Genomic DNA, 26,447 nt, shown 5'->3' with positions numbered 1-26,447 from the left:
CTCCATACTGTATAGACCTACTGCCCCTCTCCATACTGTATAGATCTACTGCCCCTCTCCATGTTGTATAGATCTACTATCCCTCTCCATACTGTATAGATCTACTGCCCCTCTCCATACTGTATAGATCTACTGCCCCTCTCCATACTGTATAGATCTACTGCCCTCTCCAAACTGTATAGATCTACTGCCCCTCTCCATACTGTATAGACCTACTGTCCCTCTCCATACTGTATAGACCTACTGTCCCTCTCCATGTTGTATAGATCTACTATCCCTCTCCATACTGTATAGACCTACTGTCCCTCTCCATGTTGTATAGACCTACTGTCCCTCTCCACACTGTATAGACCTACTGTCCCTCTCCACACTGGTTAGACCTACTGTCCCTATCCACACTGTTTAGACCTACTGTCCCTCTCCACACTGTATAGACCTACTGTCCCTCTCCACACTGGTTAGACCTACTGTCCCTATCCACACTGTATAGACCTACTGTCCCTCTCCATACTGTATAGATCTACTGTCCCTCTCCATACTGTATAGATCTACTGTCCCTCTCCATACTTTATAGACCTACTGTCCCTCTCAACACTCTATAGACCTACTGTCCCTCTCAACACTCTATAGACCTACTGTCCCTCTCCATACTGTATAGACCTACTGTCCCTCTCCATACTGTATAGACCTACTGTCCTCTCCATAATGTATAGACCTACTGTCCCTCTCCATAATGTATAGACCTACTGTCCCTCTCAACACTCTATAGACCTACTGTCCCTCTCCATACTGTATAGACCTACTGTCCCTCTCCATACTGTATAGACCTACTGTCCTCTCCATAATGTATAGACCTACTGTCCTTCTCCATACTCTATAGACCTACTGTCCTTCTCCATGTTGTATAGATATACTGTCCCTCTCCTTGTTGTATAGATCTACTCTCCCTCTCCATGTTGTATAGATCCACTGTCCCTCTCCATGTTGTATAGATCTACTCTCCCTCTCATTGTTGTATAGACCTACTGTCCCTCTCCTTGTTGTATAGATCTACTCTCCTCATTGCTGTATAGACCTACTGTCCCTCTCATTGCTGTATAGACCTACCATCTCCCCCATACTGTATAGATCTACTGTCCCTCTCCATGTTGTATAGATCTGTACCTCTCCATGTTGTATAGATCTACTGTCCCTCTCCATACTGTATAGACCTACTGTCCCTCTCCACACTCTATAGACCTACTGTCCTTCTCCATACTGTATAGATCTACTGTCCTTCTCCACACTGTGTAGACCTACTGTCCCTCTCCACACTGTATAGACCTACTGTCCCTCTCCACACTGTATAGACCTACTGTCCCTCTCCACACTGTATAGACCTACTGTCCCTCTCCACACTGTATAGACCTACTGTCCCTCTCCACACTGTATAGACCTACTGTCCCTCTCCACACTGTATAGACCTACTGTCCCTCTCCACACTGTTTAGACCTACTGTCCCTCTCCATGTTGTATAGACCTACGGTCCCTCTCCACACTGTATAGACCTACTGTCCCTCTCCACACTGTATAGACCTACGGTCCCTCTCCACACTGTATAGACCTACTGTCCCTCTCCATGTTGTATAGACCTACTGTCCCTCTCCACACTGTATAGACCTACTGTCCCTCTCCACACTCTATATACCTACTGTCCCTCTCCACACTCTATATACCTACTGTCCCTCTCCATGTTGTATAGACCTACTGTCCCTCTCCATACTGTATAGACCTACTGTCCCTCTCTATGTTGTATAGATCTACTGTCCCTCTCCACACTGTATAGACCTACTGACCCTCTCCATGTTGTATAGACCTACTGTCCCTCTCCATAATGTATAGACCTACTGTCCTTCTCCATACTCTATAGACCTACTGTCCTTCTCCATGTTGTATAGATATACTGTCCCTCTCCTTGTTGTATAGATCTACTCTCCCTCTCCATGTTGTATAGATCCACTGTCCCTCTCCATGTTGTATAGATCTACTCTCCCTCTCATTGTTGTATAGACCTACTGTCCCTCTCCTTGTTGTATAGATCTACTCTCCCTCTCATTGCTGTATAGACCTACTGTCCCTCTCATTGCTGTATAGACCTACCATCTCCCCCCATACTGTATAGATCTACTGTCCCTCTCCATGTTGTATAGATCTGTACCTCTCCATGTTGTATAGATCTACTGTCCCTCTCCATACTGTATAGACCTACTGTCCCTCTCCACACTCTATAGACCTACTGTCCTTCTCCATACTGTATAGATCTACTGTCCTTCTCCACACTGTGTAGACCTACTGTCCCTCTCCACACTGTATAGACCTACTGTCCCTCTCCACACTGTATAGACCTACTGTCCCTCTCCACACTGTATAGACCTACTGTCCCTCTCCACACTGTATAGACCTACTGTCCCTCTCCACACTGTATAGACCTACTGTCCCTCTCCACACTGTATAGACCTACTGTCCCTCTCCACACTGTTTAGACCTACTGTCCCTCTCCATGTTGTATAGACCTACGGTCCCTCTCCACACTGTATAGACCTACTGTCCCTCTCCACACTGTATAGACCTACGGTCCCTCTCCACACTGTATAGACCTACTGTCCCTCTCCATGTTGTATAGACCTACTGTCCCTCTCCACACTGTATAGACCTACTGTCCCTCTCCACACTCTATATACCTACTGTCCCTCTCCACACTCTATATACCTACTGTCCCTCTCCATGTTGTATAGACCTACTGTCCCTCTCCATACTGTATAGACCTACTGTCCCTCTCTATGTTGTATAGATCTACTGTCCCTCTCCACACTGTATAGACCTACTGACCCTCTCCATGTTGTATAGACCTACTGTCCCTCTCCATGTTGTATAGACCTACTGTCCCTCGCCATACTGTATAGACCTACTGTCCCTCTCCATACTGTATAGACCTAAGGTTCCTCTCCATAGTGTATAGACCTAAGGTTCCTCTCCACACTGTATAGACCTACTGTCCCTCTCCACACTGTATAGACCTACTGTCCCTCTCCACACTGTATAGACCTACTGTCCCTCTCCATACTGTATAGACCTAAGGCTCCTCTCCACACTGTATAGACCTACTGTATAGACCTACTGTCCCTCTCCACACTGTATAGACCTACTGTCCCTCTCCACACTGTATAGACCTACTGTCCCTCTCCATGTTGTATAGACCTACTGTCCCGCTCCATGTTGTATAGACCTACCGTCTCTCTCCATGTTGTATAGACCTACTGTCCCTCTCCACACTGTATAGACCTACTGTATAGACCTACTGTCCCTCTCCACACTGTATAGACCTACTGTCCCTCTCCACACTGTATAGATCTACTGTCCCTCTCCATGCAGTATAGACCTACTGTCCCTCTCCATGCAGTATAGACCTACTGTCCCTCTCCATAATGTATAGACCTACTGTCCCTCTCCATAATGTATAGACCTACTGTCCCTCTCCATACTCTATAGACCTACTGTCCCTCTCCATGTTGTATAGATCTACTGTCCCTCTCCATGTTTTATAGACCTACTGTCCCTCTCCATAACGTATAGACCTACTGTCCCTCTCCATAACGTATAGACCTACTGTCCCTCTCCATGTTTTATAGACCTACTGTCCCTCTCCATGTTGTATAGATCTACTCTCCCTCTCCTTGCTGTATAGACCTACCGTCTCCCCCATACTGTATAGATCTACTGTCCCTCTCCATACTGTATAGATCTACTATCCCTCTCCATGTTGTATAGACCTACTGTCCCTCTCCACACTGTATAGACCTACGGTCCCTCTCCACACTGTATAGACCTACTGTCCCTCTCCACACTGTTTAGACCTACTGTCATTCTCCATGTTGTATAGACCTACTGTCCCTCTCCACACTGTATAGACCTACGGTCCCTCTCCACACTGTATAGACCTACTGTCCCTCGCCATACTGTATAGACCTACTGTCCCTCTCCATACTGTATAGACCTACTGTCCCTCTCTATGTTGTATAGATCTACTGTCCCTCTCCACAATGTATAGACCTACTGTCCCTCTCCATACTACATTGACCTACTGTCCCTCTCCATGTTGTATAGACCTACTGTCCCTCTCCATGTTGTATAGATCTACTCTCCTCTCCATGCTGTATAGACCTACTGTCCTTCTCCATACTCTATAGACCTACTGTCCCTCTCCATGTTGTATAGATCTACTGTCCCTCTCCATGTTTTATAGACCTACTGTCCCTCTCCATAATGTATAGACCTACTGTCCCTCTCCATAACGTATAGACCTACTGTCCCTCTCCATAACGTATAGACCTACTGTCCCTCTCCATGTTTTATAGACCTACTGTCCCTCTCCATGTTGTATAGATCTACTCTCCCTCTCCTTGCTGTATAGACCTACCGTCTCCCCCCATACTGTATAGATCTACTGTCCCTCTCCATACTGTATAGATCTACTATCCCTCTCCATGTTGTATAGATCTGTCCCTCTCCATGTTGTATAGACCTACGGTCCCTCTCCACACTGTTTAGACCTACTGTCATTCTCCATGTTGTATAGACCTACTGTCCCTCTCCACACTGTATAGACCTACTGTCCCTCGCCATACTGTATAGACCTACTGTCCCTCTCTATGTTGTATAGATCTACTGTCCCTCTCCACAATGTATAGACCTACTGTCCCTCTCCATACTACATTGACCTACTGTCCCTCTCCATGTTGTATAGACCTACTGTCCCTCTCCATGTTGTATAGATCTACTCTCCCTCTCCATGCTGTATAGACCTACCGTCTCCCGCCATACTGTATAGACCTACTGTCCCTCTCCATAATGTATAGACCTACTGTTCCTCTCCATAATGTATAGACCTACTGTCCTTCTCCATACTCTATAGACCTACTGTCCCTCTCCATGTTGTATAGATCTACTGTCCCTCTCCATGTTTTATAGACCTACTGTCCCTCTCCATAATGTATAGACCTACTGTCCCTCGCCATACTGTATAGACCTACTGTCCCTCTCCATACTGTATAGACCTAAGGTTCCTCTCCATAGTGTATAGACCTAAGGTTCCTCTCCACACTGTATAGACCTACTGTCCCTCTCCACACTGTATAGACCTACTGTCCCTCTCCACACTGTATAGACCTACTGTCCCTCTCCATACTGTATAGACCTAAGGCTCCTCTCCACACTGTATAGACCTACTGTATAGACCTACTGTCCCTCTCCACACTGTATAGACCTACTGTCCCTCTCCACACTGTATAGACCTACTGTCCCTCTCCATGTTGTATAGACCTACTGTCCCGCTCCATGTTGTATAGACCTACCGTCTCTCTCCATGTTGTATAGACCTACTGTCCCTCTCCACACTGTATAGACCTACTGTATAGACCTACTGTCCCTCTCCACACTGTATAGACCTACTGTCCCTCTCCACACTGTATAGATCTACTGTCCCTCTCCATGCAGTATAGACCTACTGTCCCTCTCCATGCAGTATAGACCTACTGTCCCTCTCCATAATGTATAGACCTACTGTCCCTCTCCATAATGTATAGACCTACTGTCCCTCTCCATACTCTATAGACCTACTGTCCCTCTCCATGTTGTATAGATCTACTGTCCCTCTCCATGTTTTATAGACCTACTGTCCCTCTCCATAACGTATAGACCTACTGTCCCTCTCCATGTTTTATAGACCTACTGTCCCTCTCCATGTTGTATAGATCTACTCTCCCTCTCCTTGCTGTATAGACCTACCGTCTCCCCCCATACTGTATAGATCTACTGTCCCTCTCCATACTGTATAGATCTACTATCCCTCTCCATGTTGTATAGACCTACTGTCCCTCTCCACACTGTATAGACCTACGGTCCCTCTCCACACTGTATAGACCTACTGTCCCTCTCCACACTGTTTAGACCTACTGTCATTCTCCATGTTGTATAGACCTACTGTCCCTCTCCACACTGTATAGACCTACGGTCCCTCTCCACACTGTATAGACCTACTGTCCCTCGCCATACTGTATAGACCTACTGTCCCTCTCCATACTGTATAGACCTACTGTCCCTCTCTATGTTGTATAGATCTACTGTCCCTCTCCACAATGTATAGACCTACTGTCCCTCTCCATACTACATTGACCTACTGTCCCTCTCCATGTTGTATAGACCTACTGTCCCTCTCCATGTTGTATAGATCTACTCTCCCTCTCCATGCTGTATAGACCTACTGTCCTTCTCCATACTCTATAGACCTACTGTCCCTCTCCATGTTGTATAGATCTACTGTCCCTCTCCATGTTTTATAGACCTACTGTCCCTCTCCATAATGTATAGACCTACTGTCCCTCTCCATAACGTATAGACCTACTGTCCCTCTCCATAACGTATAGACCTACTGTCCCTCTCCATGTTTTATAGACCTACTGTCCCTCTCCATGTTGTATAGATCTACTCTCCCTCTCCTTGCTGTATAGACCTACCGTCTCCCCCCATACTGTATAGATCTACTGTCCCTCTCCATACTGTATAGATCTACTATCCCTCTCCATGTTGTATAGATCTGTCCCTCTCCATGTTGTATAGACCTACGGTCCTCTCCACACTGTTTAGACCTACTGTCATTCTCCATGTTGTATAGACCTACTGTCCCTCTCCACACTGTATAGACCTACTGTCCCTCGCCATACTGTATAGACCTACTGTCCCTCTCTATGTTGTATAGATCTACTGTCCCTCTCCACAATGTATAGACCTACTGTCCCTCTCCATACTACATTGACCTACTGTCCCTCTCCATGTTGTATAGACCTACTGTCCCTCTCCATGTTGTATAGATCTACTCTCCCTCTCCATGCTGTATAGACCTACCGTCTCCCGCCATACTGTATAGACCTACTGTCCCTCTCCATAATGTATAGACCTACTGTTCCTCTCCATAATGTATAGACCTACTGTCCTTCTCCATACTCTATAGACCTACTGTCCCTCTCCATGTTGTATAGATCTACTGTCCCTCTCCATGTTTTATAGACCTACTGTCCCTCTCCATAATGTATAGACCTACTGTCCCTCTCCATAACGTATAGACCTACTGTCCCTCTCCATAACGTATAGACCTACTGTCCCTCTCCACACTGTATAGACCTACTGTCCCTCTCCATGTTTTATAGACCTACTGTCCCTCTCCATGTTGTATAGATCTACTCTCCCTCTCCTTGCTGTATAGACCTACCGTCTCCCCCCATACTGTATAGATCTACTGTCCCTCTCCACACTGTATAGACCTACTGACCCTCTCCACACTGTATAGACCTACTGTCCCTCTCCACGCTGTATAGACCTACCGTCTCTCTCCATACTGTATAGATCTACTGTCCCTCTCCATACTGTATAGACCTACCGTCTCCCCCCATACTGTATAGATCTACTGTCCCTCTCCATGTTGTATAGACCTACTGTCCCTCTCCATGTTGTATAGACCTACTGTCCCTCTCCATACTGTATAGACCTACTGTCCCTCTCCATACTGTATAGACCTACTGTCCCTCTCCATACTGTATAGATCTACTGTCCCTCTCCATACTGTATAGATCTACTGTCCCTCTCCATACTGTATAGACCTACCGTCTCCCCCATACTGTATAGATCTACTGTCCCTCTCCATGTTGTATAGACCTACTGTCCCTCTCCATGTTGTATAGACCTACTGTCCCTCTCCATACTGTATAGACCTACTGTCCCTCTCCATACTGTATAGACCTACTGTCCCTCTCCATACTGTATAGATCTACTGTCCCTCTCCATACTGTATAGATCTACTGTCCCTCTCCATACTGTATAGATCTACTGTCCCTCTCCATACTGTATAGATCTACTGTCCCTCTCCATGTTGTATATACCTACTGTCCCTCTCCATACTGTATAGACCTACTGTCCCTCTCCATACTGTATAGACCTACTGTCCCTCTCCATGTTGTATAGACCTACCGTCTCTCTCCATCCTGTATAGATCTACTGTCCCTCTCCACACTGTATATACCTACTGTCCCTCTCCACACTGTATATACCTACTGTCCCTCTCCATACTGTATAGACCTACTGTCCCTCTCCATACTGTATAGATCTACTATCCCTCTCCATGTTGTATAGATCTGTCCCTCTCCATGTTGTATAGACCTACCGTCTCTCTCCATCCTGTATAGATCTACTGTCCCTCTCCACACTGTATATACCTACGGTCCCTCTCCACACTGTATAGACCTACTGACCCTCTCCACGTTGTATAGACCTACTGTCCCTCTCCATGTTGTATAGACCTACTGTCCCTCGCCATACTGTATGGACCTACTGTCCCTCGCCATACTGTATAGACCTAAGGCTCCTCTCCACACTGTATAGACCTACTGTATAGACCTACTGTCCCTCTCCACACTGTATAGACCTACTGTCCCTCTCCATACTGTATAGATCTACAGTCCCTCTCCATACTGTATAGATCTACTGTCCCTCTCCATACTGTATAGACCTACTATCCCTCTCCATGTTGTATAGATCTGTCCCTCTCCATGTTGTATAGACCTACTGTCCCTCTCCACACTCTATAGACCTACTGTCCTTCTCCATACTGTATAGACCTACTGTCCCTCTCCACACTGTATAGACCTACTGTCCCTCTCCACACTGTATAGACCTACTGTCCCTCTCCACACTGTATAGACCTACTGTCCCTCTCCACACTGTATAGACCTACTGTCCCTCTCCACACTGTATAGACCTTAGGTCCCTCTCCACACTGTATAGACCTTAGGTCCCTCTCCACACTGTATAGACCTACTGTCCCTCTCCACACTGTATATACCTACTGTCCCTCTCCACACTGTATATACCTACTGTCCCTCTCCATGTTGTATAGACCTACTGTCCCTCTCCACAATGTATAGACCTACTGTCCCTCTCCATGTTGTATAGACCTACTGTCCCTCTCCATGTTGTATAGACCTACTGTCCCTCGCCATACTGTATAGACCTACTGTCCCTCGCCATACTGTATAGACCTACTGTCCCTCTCCATACTGTATAGACCTACTGTCCCTCTCTATGTTGTATAGATCTACTGTCCCTCTCCACAATGTATAGACCTACTGTCCCTCTCCATACTACATCGACCTACTGTCCCTCTCCATGTGGTATAGACCTACTGTCCCTCTCCATGTGGTATAGATCTACTCTCCCTCTCCATGCTGTATAGACCTACTGTCCCTCTCCACACTGTATAGACCTACTGTCCCTCTCCATACTGTATAGACCTACTGTCCCTCTCTATGTTGTATAGATCTACTGTCCCTCTCCATACTGTATAGACCTACTGTCCCTCTCCATACTGTATAGACCTACTGTCCCTCTCCATACTACATCGACCTACTGTCCCTCTCCATGTTGTATAGACCTACTGTCCCTCTCCATGTTGTATAGACCTACTGTCCCTCGCCATACTGTATAGACCTACTGTCCCTCGCCATACTGTATAGACCTACTGTCCTCTCTATGTTGTATAGATCTACTGTCCTCTCCACAATGTATAGACCTACTGTCCCTCTCCATACTACATCGACCTACTGTCCCTCTCCATGTGGTATAGACCTACTGTCCCTCTCCATGTGGTATAGATCTACTCTCCCTCTCCATGCTGTATAGACCTACTGTCCCTCTCCACACTGTATAGACCTACTGTCCCTCTCCATACTGTATAGACCTACTGTCCCTCTCTATGTTGTATAGATCTACTGTCCCTCTCCATACTGTATAGACCTACTGTCCCTCTCCATACTGTATAGACCTACTGTCCCTCTCCATACTACATCGACCTACTGTCCCTCTCCATACTCTATAGACCTACTGTCCCTCTCTATGTTGTATAGATCTACTGTCCCTCTCCATGCTGTATAGATCTACTCTCCCTCTCCATAATGTATAGACCTACTGTCCTTCTCCATACTCTATAGACCTACTGTCCCTCTCCATGCTGTATAGATCTACTGTCCCTCTCCACACTGTATAGACCTACTGTCCCTCTCCACACTGTATAGATCTACTGTCCATCTCCATGTTTTATAGACCTACTGTCCCTCAGCATAATGTATAGACCTACTGTCCCTCTCCATGTTTTATAGACCTACTGTCCCTCAGCATAATGTATAGACCTACTGTCCCTCTCCATGTTGTATAGACCTACTGTCCCTCGCCATGTCGTATAGACCTACTGTCCCTCAGCATAATGTATAGACCTACTGTCCCTCTCCATGTTTTATAGACCTACTGTCCCTCAGCATAATGTATAGACCTACTGTCCCTCTACATACTGTATAGACCTACTGTCCCTCTACATACTGTATAGACCTACTGTCCCTCTACATACTGTATAGACCTACTGTCCCTCTCCATGCAGTATAGACCTACTGTCCCTCTCCATAATGTATAGACCTACTGTCCCTCTCCATAATGTATAGACCTACTGTCCCTCTCCATACTCTATAGACCTACTGTCCCTCTCCATGTTGTATAGATCTACTGTCCCTCTCCATGTTTTATAGACCTACTGTCCCTCTCCATAACGTATAGACCTACTGTCCCTCTCCATAACGTATAGACCTACTGTCCCTCTCCATGTTTTATAGACCTACTGTCCCTCTCCATGTTGTATAGATCTACTCTCCCTCTCCTTGCTGTATAGACCTACCGTCTCCCCCCATACTGTATAGATCTACTGTCCCTCTCCATACTGTATAGATCTACTATCCCTCTCCATGTTGTATAGACCTACTGTCCCTCTCCACACTGTATAGACCTACGGTCCCTCTCCACACTGTATAGACCTACTGTCCCTCTCCACACTGTTTAGACCTACTGTCATTCTCCATGTTGTATAGACCTACTGTCCCTCTCCACACTGTATAGACCTACGGTCCCTCTCCACACTGTATAGACCTACTGTCCCTCGCCATACTGTATAGACCTACTGTCCCTCTCCATACTGTATAGACCTACTGTCCCTCTCTATGTTGTATAGATCTACTGTCCCTCTCCACAATGTATAGACCTACTGTCCCTCTCCATACTACATTGACCTACTGTCCCTCTCCATGTTGTATAGACCTACTGTCCCTCTCCATGTTGTATAGATCTACTCTCCCTCTCCATGCTGTATAGACCTACTGTCCTTCTCCATACTCTATAGACCTACTGTCCCTCTCCATGTTGTATAGATCTACTGTCCCTCTCCATGTTTTATAGACCTACTGTCCCTCTCCATAATGTATAGACCTACTGTCCCTCTCCATAACGTATAGACCTACTGTCCCTCTCCATAACGTATAGACCTACTGTCCCTCTCCATGTTTTATAGACCTACTGTCCCTCTCCATGTTGTATAGATCTACTCTCCCTCTCCTTGCTGTATAGACCTACCGTCTCCCCCCATACTGTATAGATCTACTGTCCCTCTCCATACTGTATAGATCTACTATCCCTCTCCATGTTGTATAGATCTGTCCCTCTCCATGTTGTATAGACCTACGGTCCCTCTCCACACTGTTTAGACCTACTGTCATTCTCCATGTTGTATAGACCTACTGTCCCTCTCCACACTGTATAGACCTACTGTCCCTCGCCATACTGTATAGACCTACTGTCCCTCTCTATGTTGTATAGATCTACTGTCCCTCTCCACAATGTATAGACCTACTGTCCCTCTCCATACTACATTGACCTACTGTCCCTCTCCATGTTGTATAGACCTACTGTCCCTCTCCATGTTGTATAGATCTACTCTCCCTCTCCATGCTGTATAGACCTACCGTCTCCCGCCATACTGTATAGACCTACTGTCCCTCTCCATAATGTATAGACCTACTGTTCCTCTCCATAATGTATAGACCTACTGTCCTTCTCCATACTCTATAGACCTACTGTCCCTCTCCATGTTGTATAGATCTACTGTCCCTCTCCATGTTTTATAGACCTACTGTCCCTCTCCATAATGTATAGACCTACTGTCCCTCGCCATACTGTATAGACCTACTGTCCCTCTCCATACTGTATAGACCTAAGGTTCCTCTCCATAGTGTATAGACCTAAGGTTCCTCTCCACACTGTATAGACCTACTGTCCCTCTCCACACTGTATAGACCTACTGTCCCTCTCCACACTGTATAGACCTACTGTCCCTCTCCATACTGTATAGACCTAAGGCTCCTCTCCACACTGTATAGACCTACTGTATAGACCTACTGTCCCTCTCCACACTGTATAGACCTACTGTCCTCTCCACACTGTATAGACCTACTGTCCCTCTCCATGTTGTATAGACCTACTGTCCCGCTCCATGTTGTATAGACCTACCGTCTCTCTCCATGTTGTATAGACCTACTGTCCCTCTCCACACTGTATAGACCTACTGTATAGACCTACTGTCCTCTCCACACTGTATAGACCTACTGTCCCTCTCCACACTGTATAGATCTACTGTCCCTCTCCATGCAGTATAGACCTACTGTCCCTCTCCATGCAGTATAGACCTACTGTCCCTCTCCATAATGTATAGACCTACTGTCCCTCTCCATAATGTATAGACCTACTGTCCCTCTCCATACTCTATAGACCTACTGTCCCTCTCCATGTTGTATAGATCTACTGTCCCTCTCCATGTTTTATAGACCTACTGTCCCTCTCCATAACGTATAGACCTACTGTCCCTCTCCATGTTTTATAGACCTACTGTCCCTCTCCATGTTGTATAGATCTACTCTCCCTCTCCTTGCTGTATAGACCTACCGTCTCCCCCATACTGTATAGATCTACTGTCCCTCTCCATACTGTATAGATCTACTATCCCTCTCCATGTTGTATAGACCTACTGTCCCTCTCCACACTGTATAGACCTACGGTCCCTCTCCACACTGTATAGACCTACTGTCCCTCTCCACACTGTTTAGACCTACTGTCATTCTCCATGTTGTATAGACCTACTGTCCCTCTCCACACTGTATAGACCTACGGTCCCTCTCCACACTGTATAGACCTACTGTCCCTCGCCATACTGTATAGACCTACTGTCCTCTCCATACTGTATAGACCTACTGTCCCTCTCTATGTTGTATAGATCTACTGTCCCTCTCCACAATGTATAGACCTACTGTCCCTCTCCATACTACATTGACCTACTGTCCCTCTCCATGTTGTATAGACCTACTGTCCCTCTCCATGTTGTATAGATCTACTCTCCCTCTCCATGCTGTATAGACCTACTGTCCTTCTCCATACTCTATAGACCTACTGTCCCTCTCCATGTTGTATAGATCTACTGTCCCTCTCCATGTTTTATAGACCTACTGTCCCTCTCCATAATGTATAGACCTACTGTCCCTCTCCATAACGTATAGACCTACTGTCCCTCTCCATAACGTATAGACCTACTGTCCCTCTCCATGTTTTATAGACCTACTGTCCCTCTCCATGTTGTATAGATCTACTCTCCCTCTCCTTGCTGTATAGACCTACCGTCTCCCCCCATACTGTATAGATCTACTGTCCCTCTCCATACTGTATAGATCTACTATCCCTCTCCATGTTGTATAGATCTGTCCCTCTCCATGTTGTATAGACCTACGGTCCCTCTCCACACTGTTTAGACCTACTGTCATTCTCCATGTTGTATAGACCTACTGTCCCTCTCCACACTGTATAGACCTACTGTCCTCGCCATACTGTATAGACCTACTGTCCCTCTCTATGTTGTATAGATCTACTGTCCCTCTCCACAATGTATAGACCTACTGTCCCTCTCCATACTACATTGACCTACTGTCCCTCTCCATGTTGTATAGACCTACTGTCCCTCTCCATGTTGTATAGATCTACTCTCCCTCTCCATGCTGTATAGACCTACCGTCTCCCGCCATACTGTATAGACCTACTGTCCCTCTCCATAATGTATAGACCTACTGTTCCTCTCCATAATGTATAGACCTACTGTCCTTCTCCATACTCTATAGACCTACTGTCCCTCTCCATGTTGTATAGATCTACTGTCCCTCTCCATGTTTTATAGACCTACTGTCCCTCTCCATAATGTATAGACCTACTGTCCCTCTCCATAACGTATAGACCTACTGTCCCTCTCCATAACGTATAGACCTACTGTCCCTCTCCACACTGTATAGACCTACTGTCCCTCTCCATGTTTTATAGACCTACTGTCCCTCTCCATGTTGTATAGATCTACTCTCCCTCTCCTTGCTGTATAGACCTACCGTCTCCCCCCATACTGTATAGATCTACTGTCCCTCTCCACACTGTATAGACCTACTGACCCTCTCCACACTGTATAGACCTACTGTCCCTCTCCACGCTGTATAGACCTACCGTCTCTCTCCATACTGTATAGATCTACTGTCCCTCTCCATACTGTATAGACCTACCGTCTCCCCCCATACTGTATAGATCTACTGTCCCTCTCCATGTTGTATAGACCTACTGTCCCTCTCCATGTTGTATAGACCTACTGTCCCTCTCCATACTGTATAGACCTACTGTCCCTCTCCATACTGTATAGACCTACTGTCCCTCTCCATACTGTATAGATCTACTGTCCCTCTCCATACTGTATAGATCTACTGTCCCTCTCCATACTGTATAGACCTACCGTCTCCCCCCATACTGTATAGATCTACTGTCCCTCTCCATGTTGTATAGACCTACTGTCCCTCTCCATGTTGTATAGACCTACTGTCCCTCTCCATACTGTATAGACCTACTGTCCCTCTCCATACTGTATAGACCTACTGTCCCTCTCCATACTGTATAGATCTACTGTCCCTCTCCATACTGTATAGATCTACTGTCCCTCTCCATACTGTATAGATCTACTGTCCCTCTCCATACTGTATAGATCTACTGTCCCTCTCCATGTTGTATATACCTACTGTCCCTCTCCATACTGTATAGACCTACTGTCCCTCTCCATACTGTATAGACCTACTGTCCTCTCCATGTTGTATAGACCTACCGTCTCTCTCCATCCTGTATAGATCTACTGTCCCTCTCCACACTGTATATACCTACTGTCCCTCTCCACACTGTATATACCTACTGTCCCTCTCCATACTGTATAGACCTACTGTCCCTCTCCATACTGTATAGATCTACTATCCCTCTCCATGTTGTATAGATCTGTCCCTCTCCATGTTGTATAGACCTACCGTCTCTCTCCATCCTGTATAGATCTACTGTCCCTCTCCACACTGTATATACCTACGGTCCCTCTCCACACTGTATAGACCTACTGACCCTCTCCACGTTGTATAGACCTACTGTCCCTCTCCATGTTGTATAGACCTACTGTCCTCGCCATACTGTATGGACCTACTGTCCCTCGCCATACTGTATAGACCTAAGGCTCCTCTCCACACTGTATAGACCTACTGTATAGACCTACTGTCCCTCTCCACACTGTATAGACCTACTGTCCCTCTCCATACTGTATAGATCTACAGTCCCTCTCCATACTGTATAGATCTACTGTCCCTCTCCATACTGTATAGACCTACTATCCCTCTCCATGTTGTATAGATCTGTCCCTCTCCATGTTGTATAGACCTACTGTCCCTCTCCACACTCTATAGACCTACTGTCCTTCTCCATACTGTATAGACCTACTGTCCCTCTCCACACTGTATAGACCTACTGTCCCTCTCCACACTGTATAGACCTACTGTCCCTCTCCACACTGTATAGACCTACTGTCCCTCTCCACACTGTATAGACCTACTGTCCCTCTCCACACTGTATAGACCTTAGGTCCCTCTCCACACTGTATAGACCTTAGGTCCCTCTCCACACTGTATAGACCTACTGTCCCTCTCCACACTGTATATACCTACTGTCCCTCTCCACACTGTATATACCTACTGTCCCTCTCCATGTTGTATAGACCTACTGTCCCTCTCCACAATGTATAGACCTACTGTCCCTCTCCATGTTGTATAGACCTACTGTCCCTCTCCATGTTGTATAGACCTACTGTCCCTCGCCATACTGTATAGACCTACTGTCCCTCGCCATACTGTATAGACCTACTGTCCCTCTCCATACTGTATAGACCTACTGTCCCTCTCTATGTTGTATAGATCTACTGTCCCTCTCCACAATGTATAGACCTACTGTCCCTCTCCATACTACATCGACCTACTGTCCCTCTCCATGTGGTATAGACCTACTGTCCCTCTCCATGTGGTATAGATCTACTCTCCCTCTCCATGCTGTATAGACCTACTGTCCCTCTCCACACTGTATAGACCTACTGTCCCTCTCCATACTGTATAGACCTACTGTCCCTCTCTATGTTGTATAGATCTACTGTCCCTCTCCATACTGTATAGACCTACTGTCCCTCTCCATACTGTATAGACCTACTGTCCCTCTCCATACTACATCGACCTACTGTCCCTCTCCATGTTGTATAGACCTACTGTCCCTCTCCATGTTGTATAGACCTACTGTCCCTCGCCATACTGTATAGACCTACTGTCCCTCGCCATACTGTATAGACCTACTGTCCCTCTCTATGTTGTATAGATCTACTGTCCCTCTCCACAATGTATAGACCTACTGTCCCTCTCCATACTACATCGACCTACTGTCCCTCTCCATGTGGTATAGACCTACTGTCCCTCTCCATGTGGTATAGATCTACTCTCCCTCTCCATGCTGTATAGACCTACTGTCCCTCTCCACACTGTATAGACCTACTGTCCCTCTCCATACTGTATAGACCTACTGTCCCTCTCTATGTTGTATAGATCTACTGTCCCTCTCCATACTGTATAGACCTACTGTCCCTCTCCATACTGTATAGACCTACTGTCCCTCTCCATACTACATCGACCTACTGTCCCTCTCCATACTCTATAGACCTACTGTCCCTCTCTATGTTGTATAGATCTACTGTCCCTCTCCATGCTGTATAGATCTACTCTCCCTCTCCATAATGTATAGACCTACTGTCCTTCTCCATACTCTATAGACCTACTGTCCCTCTCCATGCTGTATAGATCTACTGTCCCTCTCCACACTGTATAGACCTACTGTCCCTCTCCACACTGTATAGATCTACTGTCCATCTCCATGTTTTATAGACCTACTGTCCCTCAGCATAATGTATAGACCTACTGTCCCTCTCCATGTTTTATAGACCTACTGTCCCTCAGCATAATGTATAGACCTACTGTCCCTCTCCATGTTGTATAGACCTACTGTCCCTCGCCATGTCGTATAGACCTACTGTCCCTCAGCATAATGTATAGACCTACTGTCCCTCTCCATGTTTTATAGACCTACTGTCCCTCAGCATAATGTATAGACCTACTGTCCCTCTACATACTGTATAGACCTACTGTCCCTCTACATACTGTATAGACCTACTGTCCCTCTACATACTGTATAGACCTACTGTCCCTCTCCATGTTGTATAGACCTACTGTCCCTCTCCACACTGTATAGACCTACTGTCCTTCTCCATACTGTATAGACCTACTCTGCATTTCTCTTTCCATCTCGCTCTCTCCCTCTCTCATCCTGCTTTTCTCCTCTCTCAACTGTTCCCTCCCGTTCTCTATCACTATCATCCTCTCTCTCTTTTCATTTACATTGATCCCTTCCTTTTTCCTCCCTCCTAACTGCCACATTGTAAAAAGAGCTGCAGGCACACAGACACAGAACAAGGGGCAGTCTGGCCAGGAGAGGGAGTGAGAGACCCAGACACACAGAGAGAGAGAGAGAGAGAGAGAGAGAGAGAGAGAGACCCAGACACAGAGAGAGAAATACAGAGAGAGAGAGAGAGAGAGAGACACAGAGAGAGAGAGAGAGAGAGAGAGAGAGAGAGAGAGAGAGAGAGACCCAGACACAGAGAGAGACACACACAGAGAGAGAGAGAGAGAGAGACCCAGACACAGAGAGAGAGAGAGAGAGACCCAGACACACAGAGAGAGAGAGAGAGACCCAGACACACAGAGAGAGAGAGAGAGAGAGAGAGACCCAGACACAGAGAGAGAGAGACATACCCAGACACAGAGAGAGAGAGAGAGACCCAGACACACAGAGAGAGAGAGAGACCCAGACACAGAGAGAGAAATACAGAGAGAGAGAGAGAGAGAGAGACACAGAGAGAGAGAGAGAGAGAGAGAGAGAGAGAGACCCAGACACAGAGAGAGACACACACAGAGAGAGAGAGAGAGACCCAGACACAGAGAGAGAGAGAGAGAGACCCAGACACACAGAGAGAGAGAGAGAGACCCAGACACACAGAGAGAGAGAGAGAGAGAGAGAGAGACCCAGACACAGAGAGAGAGAGACAGACCCAGACACACACAGAGAGAGAGAGAGAGAGAGAGAGAGAGAGAGAGAGAGACCCAGACACACAGAGAGAGAGAGAGACCCAGACACAGAGAGAGAGAGAGAGACCCAGACACAGAGAGAGAGAAAGAGAAAGAGAGAGACCCAGAGAGAGAGAGAGAGAGACCCAGACACAGAGAGAGAGAAAGAGAAAGAGAGAGACCCAGACACAGAGAGAGAGAGAGAGAGAGAGAGAGAGAGAGAGAGAGAGAGAGAGAGAGAGAGAGAAAGAGAGAGAGAGAGACCCAGACACAGAGAGACAGAGAGAGAGAGAGAGTCGGTCCAGGGCAGTTTAGACCCACAGCTGGGTCATTGTTTTGTCTGTCAGTGGCCAGGGACAGAAGGGCTCTGTGTGGACCGCTGGACGGGCTCTGAGACATCTCCAGCCAGCTCCACATGACACTGGTCTGCTTGAAACACTCTCCCTCCAGGCCTTTCAACCTTCTTTCATAGACACAGGGGCGCACACAGGGGCGCGCACACACACACAAATGTCTCCCCCCCACTGCCCCTCTCTCCTGACAAACTTCCAATACATGGATTTGGAAAGGGACAGTTGCAAGAAAGAACACTCCTTGGCAGTTCCCAGCAAATGTCATCAACAGTTCTCTATTCTTGGCTCGCTGCCAATTCTTTCTTTTTTTTCTTTTCTTTTTACCCCCTTTTTCGTGGTGTCCAATTGTTTTTAGTAGCTACTATCTTGTCTCATCGCTACAACTCCCGTACGGGCTTGCTTTGTCAAAGCAATATTGAATAAATATCTCTATGTTCTCTATTCCCTCCAAATGTTTATATTATTTTTTATTTAACCTTAATTGAAATGCCATAATAATTTGTTGCTTTGCTGTAATGATGTGTTGTGGTCTGTGGTGTTGTGGTCTGTGGTGTTGTGGTCTGTGGTGTTGTGGTCTGTGGTGTTGTGGTCTGTGGTGTTGTGGTCTGTGGTGTTGTGGTCTGTGGTGTTGTGGTCTGTGGTGTTGTGGTCTGTGGTGTTGTGGTCTGTGGTGTTGTGGTCTGTGGTGTTGTGGTCTGTGGTGTTGTGGTAGGCATCAATCAATAGAATGGCCAAGATGTGTCATAGTATAGAATCGAATGGTGCTTTTACTGTCACTGGCTGTCCCACTAGTCCCATTTCTACACCACCCTAAACAAACACCTTCTCCAACCCCCTCTCTTTCTCTCTGTGGGTTCTGGTGAGTCTTTGGAGAAGTTTGGAGAAGTTCTCCCTACCTTCCTACCTCCCTCTCGACTCTCCCTCTCTCCCTCTCTCTCTCTCTCTGGGACTCACTCTCTCCATGGATTAACATGTACTACTTACACACACACGCTCCCCCACACACACACACACACACACACACACGCGCACACACACGCTCACACACTGCTCACAAACATACACAGAACACACCTACACACTAATTTCTGCCCCATTTTCCCTCCTTCTTGGTCCCCTGCCATGACTGCAGTGTTCCCTAGGAGGCCAGTCTTTTCACAGTTTTGCACAAGGGGCACAGAGACACACTGAATACACTGAATACAGAAACACATACACAAATATGCAGACAGACACCAACAGAAGTACACAGCCATTCTGTTCTGCTCTGGCTGGGACTTCTTTAAGACATTCCTGAGATACTCTCTAGCCAGCCATGAACGATCAACTCCCTCCCTTCCCCTCAACAACACACACCACCCCTCCACCTCTCCTCCCTTTATCCGTCAGTACTCACCACCACAGTGGCAGTCTCCAGGCCCAGGGATCCCCAGCTCAGGAACAGAGCCAGCCAGGCCAGCACCGTCATCCTGGGAGGAGAAAAACCACACACACATAGGGGTCAGCGAAGCACCAAACACACCTCATAGGAACCATCATATATTACACAGCCTATATAACACAGAGTCACAGACCATTACAAACTCAGTGTTGTTCGATGCAATACAACACACAGGGTTTAACTGTCGGTGTGTGTGTCTGTGTGTGTGTGTGTGTGTGTGTGTGTGTGTGTGTGTGTGTGTGTGTGTGTGTGTGTGTGTGTGCTTACAGGATGAGGAGCCAGCGGGCCTGTTTGGCTAGCCCCAGCAGGATGAACAGACACACTAGGAGGTCCAACAGCAACAGCAGCACGTAGGACAGCCACCTACAGCCCAGGAGATAACAGCCATCTCAGCAATAGGACACCATAGAACCACACAATGCAGGGAGTACAATTCCAAATACATTTCTATGGTGCTGAACGCAAAACTCAATCTTTCAGCAAACCACAAGGGAGTGATATACTGGCACGCTATGTGTGTTCTTAACACCCAATTAAAAACATTGGAGAAGAAGACACTCCCACTCCCTTCCCTCACCTGTAGTCCTCGTTGACCATCAGTGTGTTGGCTGCCCAGCCAGGGGAGAAGGGGCTTGGCATGACCCCTCCGACTGGTGCCACTGTGGGGGCCATGGAGGGGGGCACAGGGGTGAGGGCTGCTATGGGAGGATCTCCGCTATTGTTACTGCTGTTCCAGGCACCCCCATCAGAGGAGCGAGCCATTGTCAGAGAGGTGAGCAGGGACACCACGTTCTCTGACAGTCTCCTACAGTTCCGGGTGGACACCAAATAAGGCTTACTGCCTGTAAACAGCTCCTCCATAGTGGTCAGGGGCCCAGCGATGGACTGCTGTAGCCCAGAGATTGTGTCTGAAACCTGGGGAGGCGGAGAGGGAGGGGTGGGGCAGGACAGAGAGGTGGACGTTATAAGTCATACAATCAATCTCATGGTTGATTGTATGACTTATAACCTCCATCTCTCTGTGGAAAAAAACATGTACAAAGAGGGCATCCATCACCCAGACAGATAAACCACTAAGTGACCACATGGGGACAGACATATTAACCACTGAGTGACCGCGTGGGGACAGACATATTAACCACTGAGTGACCGCGTGGGGACAGACAGATAAACCACTGAGTGACCGCATGACGATAGACATATTAACCACTGAGTGACAGCGTGGGGACAGACAGATAAACCACTGAGCGACCGTGTGAGGACAGACAGATAAACCACTGAGTGACAGCGTGGGGACAGACAGATAAACCACTGAGCGACCGTGTGAGGACAGACAGATAAACCACTGAGTGACCGCGTGGGGACAGACAGATAAACCACTGAGTGACCGCGTGGGGACAGACAGATAAACCACTGAGTGACTGCGTGGGGACAGACAGATAAACCACTGAGTGACCGCGTGGGGACAGACATATAAACCACTGAGTGACCGCGTGGGGACAGACATATAAACCACTGAGTGACCGCATGGGGACAGACATATAAACCACTGAGTGACTGTGTGGGGAAGACATATAAACCACTGAGTGACAGCGTGGGGACAGACATATAAACCCCTGAGTGACAGCGTGGGTACAGACAGATAAACCACTGAGTGACAGCGTGGGGACAGACAGATAAACCACTGAGTGACAGCGTGGGGACAGACATATAAACCACTGAGTGACAGCGTGGGGACAGACAGATAAACCACTGAGTGACAGCGTGGGGACAGACATATAAACCACTGAGTGACCGCGTGGGGACAGACATATAAACCACTGAGTGACAGCATGAGGACAGACATATAAACCACTGAGTGACCGCATGAGGACAGACAGATCTATATCACACCTGACAAGTTTACACCCCACTTTCTCTCCCTCTCCGCCAATATATCTACCACACACACACACACACACACACACACACTGTGCATGTCTGAAATTTGCTGGGAGGGAGGAGCTGGAGTACTCACCAGCAGATCGATGGAAGCCAGTGTGTAATTGGCTGTGAGAAGAGATGAGGTCAACTGATATATCCCATCATTAGCCTCACTGTTGCCATAGAAACCAACGCCTATGGCAACACTGCGAAAAGGGGAACAGGGATTGAGGGAGAGAGATTCATATTTCATTCAGTTTGTACATATTAAATTCATTTTACACAACAAGATGGAACTGGTGAGAGTGATGTGAAATGTGAGAAATGGATGAATGAACGAACGAACGACTGACCACAGGAAAACATACAGATAGCTTTGAAGAGTCTTAGCAGTGTCTGCATCTGCAGTCTTCAGTTGGCGTGATATTAGAAATATAAAAAATAATCACATATTTATCTCTCTGTTATTCAAATATTCAGATTAAAGCTTAGGCCAGATGTTCACCAAATCCCCTCGCACCCGAGAGCAATGGTATGACCCAATCTCCCACAAAGTATGTGACCCAGATTAGAAAGCGGGAAAAAGAGGAGTGTTGTGTTTCATACAGTCCAACGTGTATGTTTTCTCTGACAGCATCATGTGTGTCTCATATGTGCTCTGATGCACAACTTGAAGAATAGAGTGTAATTTGAGATTTTCCCACAATGCATTTCTAAAACTAAGATGTCTACTACCATGTCTCGTGTATCAGAGAGAGAGATGACATCATCACGGCCGCAGGGGGGAACAGGACCACCATAACACAAACACCTGCATAATGATGACATCACTGAAGCGGAAATCAGATCTGGAGCACATTGTGCTGTTTGATAAAGCAGTGACATCAACTCAGGCTGACAATGCAATCCGATAACATATGACAACACTATGCTGCTGAGATGGGAGGGGACATCCAACATCATGCGGTGTCAGAGCTGTGGGTTTTCTATACGAGAACCCAATCTGGCTCAGTAAACCCCGCAAATTCTAATCTGGACCGCTAAACCAATTCCACTTCATTCTTCTCCTCTAATCAGGGACTGATTAAGACCTGGGACACCAGGTGGGTGCAATTAATAATCAGGTAGAACAGACAACCAGCAGTACTCTGGACCTCGTAGGGTCAGATTTGAATACCTGCTGCAATATCCTCATGCAAACTTAAAATTAACATCCTGTCACAATGTGACTAAACGCCCTCATGACAGTGGATGACAGCATAGTCACCAGAGAGGGAACAGAGGAGAGAGAGAGAGATTCAATACACTGAGATGGAACTTCTGACATCATCGTCACGGTGATAGGAAACCACGAATCAATTTCCAAACCACAAACATGCTGTCACAAGCCCAAACACCTATCCTCAGTGGCCAGGTCCCTGTGGTCAAACGAAAACTTGACCACGGTCAGTTAGGTCAACTGTCTGTGTCAGATATTGCCGCGAGCAAAATACTAACCCATTGTAAAGCAGGGACTGGACACTACTTTCTACAGTGCTCTGAAAATAACGTACATCAAAACTCACACATGGTTATTGGACCATTGGGAAATAATGAAAGTTAGAAGATGGTACCTCTGTATTATAAAAAGGATTCCCTTTCCTCTATCCTTGTGACAAATGGTCATATGGTTTGGTCACAGTTCATGAATACAACACTCATGACACTGATGTCACAAAGATGACAGGACATCACAATGACCCTCATGACATCACAACATCCCAATGGCCTGCATAAAGAGGTCACAATGACTCTCATAATGACATCACATTGACCCTGGCAGTGATGTCACAATAACCTCTTACTCACCAGCACAGTGTGACAGCCGCCACCGACACCCAGGTGACACAGCAGATACCCCGCCCTTTCTTGCCTCCGTAGCCGTGGCCCGTGCTGCCCTCTTCATCCTCCTCCTCTTCCTCAGATCCCTCGCTCCGGTCACCACGGCGACAGCAGCAGTAGTGTATAAGGAAGGAGATAATGACGAGGAGGGAGAGAACGAGAGCAATGGCCGAGAGACTAGAGAGGACCAGTAGAGTCTGAGAGAGTAAATCAAATTAAACACAGCACTTTACAGACGGATGCTTATGGTAACACTGTCATTGTACTTGATTGCATAATGGAAAATACATTTCTAAGTAACATTATCCCTCTTGGCAAAAACCTGACATAACGTAAAATCAATGTCCATATTCGGTTTATATTTAATTGCATTGCTAACATGTGAATAAATCAACCCTTGAAAATCTGTTGTTAATTTACGGTGGAAATCTGGTTCAAATTTGTGTACGTTTCATTTCTTCATTTTCAAAAAACAAACAATTAACCTAAAATTGTTGACAGATGACATTGATAAAATGTTGGTTCAACATATTTTTGCAGGCGGGATAGAATTGTATTTCAGAAACTCCCATGAGCCTCCTCCACACCATTTGAGAGTCAAATATTGAGGCCAGACTGTAGCAGCTAGGGCTGGGTAAATGTATCAATATACTGTGTTATGGATAACAACAGGGATTCAGAGCAGCTGGGAGGTGCACGTGTCAGTCATGAGGACATTAGTGCATTCCCAGCCTTCAATATTCTGCAAGAATCCCTACAGTGTATTTATGCAAAATAGCTAAATAACAGGTTGATATTGTGATCTAAAATCACATTTTATTTTAAGCAACTTAACGTCATGCATGCATACATTTTACTTATGGGTGGTCCCGGGAATCAAACCCACTACCCTGGCATTACAAGCACAATGCTCTACCAACTGAGCTACAAAGGACCACAATATTCTTTGGTCCTATAATTCCACCGTGACAAATGGAGTACAGTCCTACCTACCCAAGCAGTGGAAGTGAAAGGTGATTAGAACACACACACACGCACACTAATCTGTATGACTCCATTCAGAAGAGCATACCTACTGCATTCATTAACCAGTAATTGAGTGTAATAATATCATTCCTGACTGTTTAACATACATACTGAACATGATTAAGGGTTAAAAGCTGCCTTGTATCGTCACACTACTACCTCAGCTGCAAGCTGTAGTGAACATTAACGTCACATCTCTCCTGCATCTCATCTTCAGCCTGCACTCTGACATACTAACATTTATCATACTCAACTTTACTGAAGAGTGCATTTAGCCAGAACACATATCTACAGCATTATCCCTCTCCATCTGCCCATCTCCCTCCCTTTCCTCTCCTCCACCTTATCTCTTATCCCTCTCTCCTGCTCTCTATAGCCCCCCCCACCCATCCATGTTCCCCCTCCTCCCTTGCCTACTTTCTTTCTCCTCCACTCCCTCTCTCTCACCCCCCTCTCCCCCTCCCGCTCTCTCTCCCCTCCCTCTCTGCCTTTCCTCTTTCTCTTTCTCTCCCCCTCCCCTCCACCTTTCCTCTTTCTCTCCCCCTCACCCTCCCCTCTCCCCTCTCTCTTTCTTTCTATCCACGGCACTGCAACTCTATTAATAATCTGTGACCTACTTAAATACATTCACTGGCACCCTCACTTTCTCTATCCCTTTTTACTCTCTCTTTCTGTCCTGTCTTCTTTTCCCCACGACCTCCTCACATTACTCATCCTCTCCTTTTTACTCTCTCTTTCTGTCCTGTCTTCTGTTCCCCACGACCTCCTCACGTTACTCATCCTCTCCTTTTTACGCTCTCTTTCTGTCCTGTCTTCTGTTCCCCACGACCTCCTCACGTTACTCATCCTCTCCTTTTTACTCTCTTACTGTCCTGTCTTCTGTTCCCCACGACCTCCTCACGTTACTCATCCTCTCCTTTTTACTCTCTTTCTGTCCTGTCTTCTGTTCCCCACGACCTCCTCACGTTACTCATCCTCTCCTTTTTACTCTCTCTCTCTTTCTGTCCTGTCTTCTGTTCCCCACGACCTCCTCACGTTACTCATCCTCTCCTTTTTACTCTCTCTCTCTTTCTGTCCTGTCTTCTGTTCCCCACGACCTCCTCACGTTACTCATCCTCTCCTTTTTACTCTCTCTCTCTTTCTGTCCTATCTTCTGTTCCCCACGACCTCCTCACGTTACTCATCCTCTCCTTTTTAATCTCTCTTTCTGTCCTGTCTTCTGTTCCCCATGACCTTCTCACGTTACTCATCCTCTCCTTTTTACTCTCTCTCTCTTTCTGTCCTGTCTTCTGTTCCCCACTAGCTCCTCACGTTACTCATCCTCTC

General features: G+C 46.6%; 1 protein-coding gene across 10 annotated transcripts in view; it reads right to left on the bottom strand.

The window, feature by feature from the left end:
- Nucleotides 1-26,447, bottom strand: part of LOC115124427 (protein tweety homolog 1-like) — a 56,056-nt gene that overhangs the window by 18,384 nt on the left and 11,225 nt on the right. For all 10 annotated transcript variants that reach the window (XR_010460533.1, XR_010460534.1, XM_065007311.1 and 7 more), the window contains exons 3-7: nucleotides 24,063-24,292; nucleotides 22,309-22,420; nucleotides 20,869-21,206; nucleotides 20,559-20,654; nucleotides 20,247-20,319 (exon numbers count right to left, since the gene is read on the bottom strand). Coding sequence is in view for 8 of the 10 variants with exons in the window: in XM_065007311.1 (XP_064863383.1) it covers nucleotides 20,247-20,319; nucleotides 20,559-20,654; nucleotides 20,869-21,206; nucleotides 22,309-22,420; nucleotides 24,063-24,292 (849 nt within the window). In the remaining 2 variants the exon portion in view is untranslated. The remainder of the gene's footprint in view (nucleotides 1-20,246; nucleotides 20,320-20,558; nucleotides 20,655-20,868; nucleotides 21,207-22,308; nucleotides 22,421-24,062; nucleotides 24,293-26,447) is intronic.

This window comes from Oncorhynchus nerka, linkage group LG3, assembly GCF_034236695.1.
Source record: "Oncorhynchus nerka isolate Pitt River linkage group LG3, Oner_Uvic_2.0, whole genome shotgun sequence".
NCBI lineage: Eukaryota > Metazoa > Chordata > Actinopteri > Salmoniformes > Salmonidae > Oncorhynchus > Oncorhynchus nerka.
Note: the sequence above shows the minus strand (reverse complement) of the source record. Positions and strands in the feature narration are given on the sequence as shown.